General features: G+C 46.0%; 1 protein-coding gene across 1 annotated transcript in view; it reads left to right on the top strand.

The window, feature by feature from the left end:
• Window positions 1–8,131: 8,131 nt before the first annotated feature.
• The window catches only part of LOC136836239 (caldesmon-like), a 2,677-nt gene continuing 472 nt past the window's right edge, over window positions 8,132–10,336 (top strand). Inside the window, exons 1-4 of the mRNA XM_067100244.1 lie at window positions 8,132–8,551; window positions 8,787–9,017; window positions 9,525–9,821; window positions 10,233–10,336. The exon at window positions 10,233–10,336 is cut by the window's right edge and continues 472 nt beyond it. Of these exons, the coding sequence (XP_066956345.1) occupies window positions 8,132–8,551; window positions 8,787–9,017; window positions 9,525–9,821; window positions 10,233–10,336 (1,052 nt within the window). The remainder of the gene's footprint in view (window positions 8,552–8,786; window positions 9,018–9,524; window positions 9,822–10,232) is intronic.

The raw sequence follows: 10,336 nt of genomic DNA, 5'->3' as shown, positions 1-10,336 counted from the left end.
TTACCAAGACATTACGAATGAAAACTTGACCGCATATGAAAGGCGGAGACCACGTCCCTCAGAGCTTACAAAGGGCATTTAAATCACAAGGGCAAGAAGTCTATGACTCATGATTTTTAAAATAAAAGATAACTAAATGACTAAAAGAAGGTAAATGATATTGGCAGAAGAGCTAAGGGAAAAAGAGTAGAGGTTTTTATTGTGTTAGGCAGGAATTTATTTTCCTTTGCCTATAAATTCACGGCCGGACTATCACTTCAGTCCCATGAGAAAGTGCCCGAAGGCGCGACTCCTTCAGGAGGGGGCTGACACGCACGCCTGGTGCCAAGGTATGGCGCAAGGGCGTGCCACTTCTCCACTCTGTTATTCTTAATGATTTATACATTGTGTGGGAATGGTATCCCATTATTTAATTGCCTCTTGTGGTGAGTAATTTAAGGGAAGATTAATAGAAGGTGATAAGAGATAGAAGTTCTGAGGAACGGAAGAAGATAGAGGAGGGCTGACATCCCTTCTGGATTAGGGGTGCCAAGACCTTCGAAAATGAAATGGTGGCACAGGTGCCAGGGGGCTCTAGAGCTCTTTGTAAACTGCCTGGAAATGTCCCACGCCCGTGGTAATTTCGCCTCGAGCCTTTCTTAATGGGACAGTCGTCCTCGGCCGGGAACGGAGGCCCGCGACCGGAGGGCGGCACGGGTACCACCTGGGCCTGCTGATGCGACAGCTGGCGGGGAGGTGTTCCGATGCGGAGTTCACCATGATCCGTCGCGGCTCTTGTAGTTCATCGGCCAAGTGAGATGGCAGAATCTGACTTGCAATTGCGTCGGCGACGGGCTGAGGCAGAGGAGGCGGTCGGGGTGGCGTGGCGGCTCGCAGGTAAGCGATGACCAGCTCAGGTATGGGTTGCGAGGCCGCACCTGCAGGTGAGCTTCCCGCGGTGGTCGGGAGGAACCGTCTCTCTGACCGACGCTGGTAGCGGTGCCAGGCCGGGAAGAGAGGGGGTCTGAGTTGGATCCGTGAATGGAGATCGGCGTAACTCTGGCGCTGGCACTTAGGGGCAAGTCGAGGCGCTATCAGAGGTTTCTTGGGCTCGTCGGTCAGGACGGACGAGCTTGGCCCTGCTCGGGCATGCAAGTGGCACCATCGCAGGTGGCATCTCCTGAAGGAGATCTGATTGGGGCCCTGGCACTGGCACTGAGGCAGGGCCGGGCACTGGGGTGGATCGGGGAACCGATCGGGGGGCCACTGGCCATTGTACTCAGGTGGCACTGAGTGGGGACTGCACGTCCTTCTGGTACCCAGGGCGCCAGTCTTGGCTGAGGGAGAAGCGGGAGGATTACTCGCTGCCGCGGAATGATTCGGGAATAGCGGACCCCGGATTGTCGGGATTTCGGTGGGGACTGAAAGTCCTGTCCCAGGATGACGTCATAGCCTCCAGGAGATGGCTTGCTACTGCAAGATTGCAAATTTTGGATTGGTGAGTCTTGTGACTCTCAATTGGACCGTAGGGAGTATCATTTTGAACTGATTTTATTCCCTCGATCGTGACGAGTTTTTCGTCTATTGACGATAGCTCCGTAGGGAACTCTGTCCCTTCGGATGAGGAGATTTGTGCGCCCGAGTCCTCGAAAGCAGTGACTCGGCGCGCGGGCTCGCTACCTCGTGGAGGCCACGTATACAGGCCCTTCGGCGGGAGGGCCTAATGACTGGGGATCTGTGACGGCCAAGGCGACGGTGGAATGGTGATTTATTGTGCGTGGGCATTTCGCCCATGCGGGAGAATGGCATGAACCTTGCACGCCGTGCAAAGGTCTGGCTGAAATCTTTCGCGCTGCCTGTGGAGGGCGCAGGCGAGTGTTGTCGGTTTTCCGGGAGAGAGGAGCCGGTTTCTTGTTCCGGCACTGTTCGGGAGGAATGCCCCGTTTTCTTGCAATAATGGCAAGTTGGGGTTTGCCTGAGTTCCCATTTTTGTGGGAATTTGAACCTCCGAAGGACGGGGGACTTATCTTCCGCCCCATGGATCCCTCTTGAGGTGGTGAGTTTCCCATATGTCTGCTGTTCGGCAACACTCGGTGAGTGTTGCTGGGGCTTTTTCCACTATATGGTGGCGAGGGCAGAGGGCAGGGGCGTGGCAGGAAATGCTCGAATTTAAAACCGCTCCGAGTACCTCGGCGGTGTTGGGGCCCCTTCGGAACTGAGCCATTTGTCAACGCCCGCTCCGAATGGTGCGCCCAATCGGACCAAGTCTGGCCTGCTTCTCTGGGCTGCTCTCCAACGTCTCCTCCACCGCTCAGGGGGTAATCTCGTACGCCTTCGTAACTGCTTGGCGTACGGCTTCCCATTTCCCGATCGTCTGCGGGAAAGGCGTGGTAGGCAACGAGGGCCTTTCCGCCCAGGAATTTAGTGAGAACAAAGGAGAGTTCCGCGGGGAGAGATCGCAGCACTCAGGACTCGTTCGGCCCTTTCAAGCCATACTTCAGGGTTCGGACTCGGTCCATTTTGGCATGAACGAGTGAGCTTGGCTGAGGCACTCATCCCCGCGGCAGGGGGCGGGGTGGCGGGCTGTCGTTCTAGCATCTGGAGCTCGTGGGCGCGCTGTCGCTCTCGATCTTCCATTTCGTTCCTTCTCTTGGGCGATTCTGTCTCTCCTCTCATTGTTCTTGGGCAATTCTGTCTCTCTCCTCTCGTTGTTCTTGGGCAATTCGTTTCCTCTCTCTCTCTCTGCTTCGTTCTTTCTCCTTCTCCTGCTCTTGAGCGATTCGTTTGCTCCTCTCGTTGTTCTTGAGCTCGCTCTTCCCTCTCTCTCTGCATCGTTCTTTATCCCCTTCCTCCTGCTCTTGAGCCGATTCGAAATCCTTCACGTTTTGCTCTTCGCCTTGGCATCGTCCACTTGCTCTTGAATGGGTATCAGATCTTGTCCCCGATAGTCCCATGTCCTTCCCAGTCGGACATGCAGGAATCTGAAATCCTCGTTTTTGTTGGGCTCTGGTAGAAGGATCTCTTGAAATAATGGGGTATATGAAATGTCTGAGAGACTTTTTTGTTAAAATTGGATGTGTCTTGGAAAGACGGGGTTGTTCTTGGCGAACGAATTCTAATATGCGTCTCGGAAGACGTAGTTGGATTTTGTCACGGCAGACTTGGCCGGCTGTAGCGTGAAGTTAAGGAGTTGTTCTAACGAACTAGAATGATCAGTCCTGTAAGGGCTTAGATGTGTGTGAACTACACTATATAATGTCTCAAAAGGACTTAATTTTGGGTTCCCGCGGAATGAGAAATTCGCCACGTGCGACGTGGGATTTTTAGGAGTCTCTGAGGACTGGAATTTGGAGAATTCGCCCACGTGCGACGTAGAATAAATTTAGGAGCTCTGAGGACTGGAATTTGGAGAATTCTCGCCACGTGCGACGTAGAATTTTAGAGTCTCCGAGGACTGGAATTTGAGAAATTCTCGTGCGTGCGACGTAGAATTACAAGGTCTCTGAGGACTGGAATTTGGAGAAATTCTCGCCACGTGCGACGTAGAATTTAGGAGTCTCTGAGGACTGGAATTTGGAGAAATTCGCCACGTGCGACGTAGAATTTTAGGAGTCTCTGAGGACTGGAATTTTGGAGAAATTCTCGCCACGTGCGACGTAGAATTTTAGGAGTCACTTAGGACTTGGAATTTGTGGAATTTGGAGATTTTAGCCCACGTACGACGTAAATTTTAGGAGTCACTTAGGACTTGAATTACGATTCGTCCCTTAGGACTTAGAAATTACTAACGGGAAGGCAAAGAGAAATGAATGGGAAAAAAAATGCTACACACGCGGGCATGGGCGGGGTGGGGGGCAGGTCGTTTCACAACACCGGAGGTATTTTTTAGATTCTGGGTGAATGAACCCGTATATTTATATACCGTCTGGGATTCCGAGAATTTCCCAGTCGTCTGGAGTGGATAACAGTACAACGGCCTCAGTAATTTTCCCTATAAGCGGAGTTAAATTTCGCTTTCTCTAACACCTAACTCGAATTCTAACTACACTGAGAGAATTTCAGCAATGCAAGCTGACCCCGTCGTGTCCCACGTGGAATTTTATTCGCGCCTAAATAACAGTTCGCTAATTCGGAAATGCGAAGTAAAATTTATCACAGAGTGAATTTCTTTCGCACTATTCCTCGAAGGCAGAATATGGCAGGATTTTAACACAGAGGAATTTCGCATATTCCTCGAAGCAAAGGATAGTTAGCACTGGTTATTTCCTAACTACCTATCCTGAAGGCATGCATTAACGAATCTAATACGGCGGTTCTTTTCTCTCCAGTGATTACATGCAACCTTATTTCAAATTTCCTAGGAACAGTCACGATTGTAAAAAGGTTTTGCTAAGATTAACACGTACTTACGTGGAATTTTCTGATCTGTGTGCTGGTTTTACACAAAAGGTTCGTAATTGTCTCGTACCCAGCTTAGCTTTGCTAATAGCTGATCTGGCAAGTTGCAAATGCAATAAAGCAACACTGGGGAACTGCAACTGCAAATGAGATCTATGCCAGGTCGCCATTTATACGTTTTTCCGTGGTTTTAGGTTGAAATATGCTCTGTGGAGACAGGTAGCAACAATTTACGGTAATTTAGCCTTTGTGATTCTGACTTCGTGGGTACGGGAAAACGTAAAAAAAAGAAAACAAGGAGAATTTCATATGAGCACCGGGCTCTGGTTACTGAGGGAAATATTACGTAAAACACATGGGTACATTTAAAGTAGTGTATTTACATAAATGACATTAGTACAGGGAAAGAGGAACTCAGTAGATTGAATGAAACTGGGGAATTCCAGCCACAGCCTATAAGCTTCCACGATAGGATCCCCTCTGAAATGAGAGATATGCACATTATACGCCAGTAATGAAAATAGACAAAGATAATGAATTCGACTAACTGCACCGAGGGTGCCCAAAGGAGTAATAAAAAGACTAATACTGCCACTATGCAAGCAGGGCACGGACATTAGACAAGGGTGATTTCTGGCTCTCTTTGCAAATATTTCCCGAGACAAAAGCAAGATCAGAAATGGGGCTCTTCCGGGCACTTTACCCATAGATTTTCGGGCGCGTAGAAGGCAACCGTGGATGACCTACGATTTCCGAGGACGAGTTTCTTCCACGTGGTGAGATGCAGAGGCTTCCGTAAAGCGGCAAGCGATGGGACTCCTCGAAACTCCAAGCAATGGCAGGTGGGCCTGGAGGAATACGGTCGAAGGACACGGGAGAAGTATACTTTTGAAAGGGCCACGTGGATTTAGGATGCAAGGGCATCGATGGGGCCAGGTGTTGAGGACGTCTTCAAGTTCACTCCATATCTTCCAGCCAGCGCGTGCTTGAGACCTCGTGGGCTTTTGCCTTTATCCCCCTCCCATGGGGCAGGGGCGTCCATCACAGATGCTTTGACTCATTGCACTTGCTGCTCCGCAGGGGAGGTTGGCCTGTAGGAGAAACGCCCGCCAGATTACTTTTGCCTCGAAGGAAAGATCTTTATCAAAAATGAGCGCCTTTAATCTTTAACCTTGGTTTTAAGTCGATAGACAGATGGTCTATCGATGGCCGGCTGCGATAAAATGAAACACAACAACAACAAAGGAGGGGGAGGTAATTTGCTAGCGAATTTTGCTAATCATAATAATATATATATATATATATATATATATATACTAGCATGCGTGTGTGTGTGTGCGTGTATGCATATATACATAAATATGCATACATATATTTTTATAATTATATATGTATATATATATATATATATACATATGTACAGTATATACATATATATAAATATATTATATACCCATATAAAATTATATGTATGTACGTGTATATACATATATATATACAGTATATATATACATTATATACACACACACACACACACACACACACACACACACACACACATATATATATATATATATATATATATATATATATATATATATATATATATATATATATATATATATATATATATATATATATATATATATATATATATATATGCGTGTGTGTGTACACAATGAAACTGTGATACTTCATTAGCATATGCAATACGAAATGACTGGTCTAATTCCAATCGTCTCACTCCCATCATAATAGCTTTGCAGAAGCGCATAATTATTTGGCAACATTAAAGAACCCATTACTTTGCTATCATATTACCTCTGACCTCACTTTTTACGCTAATGTCATTTGTTTAGCTCAGCGAATTAGCTTATGAGCAACGGGAATTACTAAAAAAACTAAAAAAAGACAAAGAAATAGAAGAAAAGGAGAAATGGATGGTAAAAGATGAACAGGGACTAATGAATGTAACTCATGAAAAAGGTAATTACCTTCGGAACCTTGTTGAATGTTAATTTACTTAAAATGGAATTCATTATTTTTTAACATAATAAAAACAGCACATGAATAACTGTCTATGAAATAAGACAAAGAAAAAAATTATAAAACGAAATATATAGGTTTTTAATAAAGTTAAAAAAAAACATAGCTTACGGATGCCAGTTTACAGAATAAGACAAAAGAAAAAAAAAAGAGATGAATACCTTATATTAAAATCTTTATCACTCGATACAGAAATGCTGATTAAGGCAGGATTCACAAGTCCCCATGACTGAAACTTGTTTTAAAACTCATTCAATCACTTGTATACCCAAAATACATTATATATATCTCACCTGTATAATTCTAAAAATTAAACGCCTGAAACCTTCTTGGAGCACATTATGTCAACTCCTACATAGCACATTTCTCCCCTAAAACGCTCTCGAACATTTTATCACGAATGCGCTTATACCACACGTCAGCCCTCGAAACGTTTGTGAACCTCATTACAGCTAACTTAAACGTAGCATTTCTTCCTATGAAACGCTGTAAAAGCCACTATATCATTAGAGCTCTTACAGTACACTTCAACGCCTGAACGCTTGTGAAACTCACTGTACCTACTTTTACCCATCCCGGTCCAACTCCACAAACGTTGTAAAACGTATTATGTCACCCATATATTAACGACTGAAACGTTTCTGAAGCCCTTCATATCAGCTTGTAACACAATTCACACCTAAAACTTCTTACAATACTCATGGATTTATAATGCACGGCAACGTCTGAAACGCTTTTAAAGAAAATTATGTCAACTTCCACATAACACATTCGGCCCCTCTAACGTTGTAAAACATGTCTCTCTCGTACTTGCATTACATTTCAACCTCTGAATCGTTTGTGATGTATTTCTGTATCAACTATATACTAGCATAAATTGAATGGAAAATAGAATTTAGGCCAAAGGTCAAGCGCTGGGACCTATGAGGTCATTCAGTGCTGAGAGGGAAATTGAGAGTAAAAATGTCTGAAAGGTGTAACAGGAGGAAAACCTCGCGGTTGCACTATGGAATAATTATTAGGCGGATAGCAAGATGGAAGAAATAAAATATGAATGGAGGTAAAGTAAAAGAAATGGAAGGGGTTGCAGCTAAGTGCCGAAGGGACGCTGCAAAGAACCTTAAGTAATGCCTACAGCGCACCGCATGAGGTGCACTGACGACAATACCCCTCTACGGGGATGCTAGCATTAACATAGTCACATCACATGTACTAGGGCTATTTGGTGTTCTTGATGGGAGGCACTGGTAGAATGAATTCCCCATAGAAGCTTTCTATATTGATGGCTTCTTAGAAGGAGCTTATTTCTTCGTGGTAATATAAATCGGAAAATTACTATAGATATAGTAATTTCATAGCATTAAATCGACCTCTCGTGAAATAAACTGTTTAAACCAGCGGAGAAGCAAGATCTTGATGATACAGTTTATTATTATTATTATTATTATTATTATTATTATTATTATTATTATTATTATTATTATTATTATTATTATTATTATTATTATTATTATCCATACAAATCTCATAACAGCACGAGTCACCAAAATGGTGAAATCCACAATGGTGTAGGTGAAAATATATATATAAAAAAATATGTAAACAAAACGAGAGCTTTCGAGAACCTGCTCGATTCTCCTTGAGAAGGACCTCGGCGAGGTAACCCTCCGCCCCAGCTTACGAAAAATAAACGGACAGAGATAGATAAATGGACAGACAGACAGAAAGTCCAGTCAGACCAGGGGACTCGAGTAGAGGAAGAAAAAGTCCAGTCAGACCAGGGGACTCGAGTAGAGGAAGAAAAAGTCCAGTCAGACCAGGGGACTCGAGTAGACGAAGAAAAAGTCCAGTCAGACCAGGGGACTCGAGTAGACGAAGAAAAAGTCCAGTCAGACCAGGGGACTTGAGTAGAGGGAAGAAAATGTCCAGTCAGACCAGGACTCCTGTAGAGAGGGAAGAAAAAAAAAGCCCAGTCAGACAGGGGACTCCGAGAGCAGAGGAAGAAAGTCCCAGTCAGACCATGGGGACTCGAGTAGAGGGAAGAAAAAGTCCAGTCAGACCAGGGGACTCGAGAGTAGAGGAAGAAAAGTCCAGTCAGACCAAGGGACTCCCGGTAGAGGAGAAAAAAGTCAGTCAGACCAGGGGACTCTGAGTAGGGAAGAAAAAGTCCAGTCAGACCAGGGACTGAGTAGACGAAGAAATGCCCAGTCAGGACCAGGGGACTCAAGTAGAGGAAGAAAAGGTCCCAGTCAGACCCAGGGGACTCAAGTAGAGGAAAAAAAGTCCAGTCAGACCAGGGGACTCTGAGTAGGAAAGAAAAAGTCCAGTCAGACCAGAGACTGAGTAGACGAAGAAAAGTCCAGTCAGACCAGGGGACTCGAGTAGAGGAAGAAAATGTCCAGTCAGACCAGGGGACTCGAGCAGAGGAAGAAAAGGTCCAGTCAGACCAGGGGACTCGAGTAGAGGAAGAAAAAGTCCAGTCAGACCAGGGGACTCGAGTAGAGGAAGAAAAAGTCCAGTCAGACCAGGGGACTCGAGTAGACGAAGAAAAAGTCCAGTCAGACCAGGGGACTCGAGTAGAGGAAGAAAGTCCAGTCAGACCAAGGGACTGAGTAGAGGAAGAAAAAGTCCAGTCAGGACCAGGGGACTCTGAGCAGAGGAAGAAAAAGTCAGTCAGACCAGGGGACTTGAGTAGACGAAGAAAAGTCCTGTCAGAAAAGGGGGACTCGAGTAGGGGAAGAAAAAGTCAGTCAGACCAGGGGACTGAGCAGAGGAAGAAAAGTCCAGTCTGCACAGAGGACTGAGTAGAGGAAGAAAAAGTCCATTCAGACCAGGGACTCTGAGTAGAGGAAGAAAAAGTCCAGTCAGACCAGGGGACTCGAGTAGAGGAAGAAAAAGTCCAGTCAGACCAGGGGACTCGAGTAGAGGAAGAAAAAGTCCAGTCAGACCAAGGGACTCGAGTAGAGGAAGAAAAAGTCCAGTCAGACCAGGGGACTCGGTAAGACGAAGAAAGTCCCAGTCAGACCAAGGGACTGAGTAGAGGAAGAAAAAGTCCAGTCAGACCAGGGGACTGAGTATTTAAGAAAGTCCAGTCAGACCAGGGGACTCCGAGTAGGGAAGAAAGTCCAGTCAGACCAGGGACTCGAGTAAGTGAAGAAAAAGTCCAGTCAGACCAGGGGACTGAGCAGAGGAGAAAAGTCCAGTCAGACCAGGGGACTCGAGTAGACGAAGAAAAAGTCCAGTCAGACCAGGGGACTCGAGCAGTGGAAGAAAAAGTCCAGTCAGACCAGGGGACTCGAGTAGAGGAAGAAAAAGTCCAGTCAGACCAGGGGACTCGAGTAGAGGAAGAAAAAGTCCAGTCAGACCTGTGGGACTCAGTAGGAGGGAAGAAAAGTCCAGTCAGACCAGGGGACTGAGCAGAGAAAGAAAAGTCCAGTCAGACCAGGGGACTGAGTAGGGGAAAAAAGTCCAGTCAGACCACAGGGGGACTCGGAGTAGGGAAGAAAAAGTCCAGTCAGACCAGGGGACTCAGAGCAGAGGAAGAAAAGTCCAGTCAGACCAGGGACTCAGTAGAGGGAAGAAAAGTCCAGTCAGACCAGGGGACTGAGTAGAAGGAAGAAAAAAGTCCAGTCAGACCAGGGGGACTCGAGTAGAGGAAGAAAGTCCAGTCAGACCAGGGACTCGAGTAGAGGAAGAAAAGTTCAGTCCAGACCAGGGGACTTGAGTAGAGGAAGAAAAGTCCAGTCAGACCAAGGGGACTCGAGTAGGAGGAAGAAAAGTCCGAAAGTCAGACCAGGGGACTCCAGTAGAAGAAGAAAAAGTCCAGTGACCAAGGGACTCTGAGTAGAGGAAAGAAAAAGTCCAGTCAGACCAGGGGGACTCGAGTAGACGAAGAAAAAGTCCAGTCAGACCA

This window comes from Macrobrachium rosenbergii, chromosome 56, assembly GCF_040412425.1.
Source record: "Macrobrachium rosenbergii isolate ZJJX-2024 chromosome 56, ASM4041242v1, whole genome shotgun sequence".
Taxonomy (NCBI): Eukaryota; Metazoa; Arthropoda; class Malacostraca; order Decapoda; family Palaemonidae; genus Macrobrachium; species Macrobrachium rosenbergii.
Note: the sequence above shows the minus strand (reverse complement) of the source record. Positions and strands in the feature narration are given on the sequence as shown.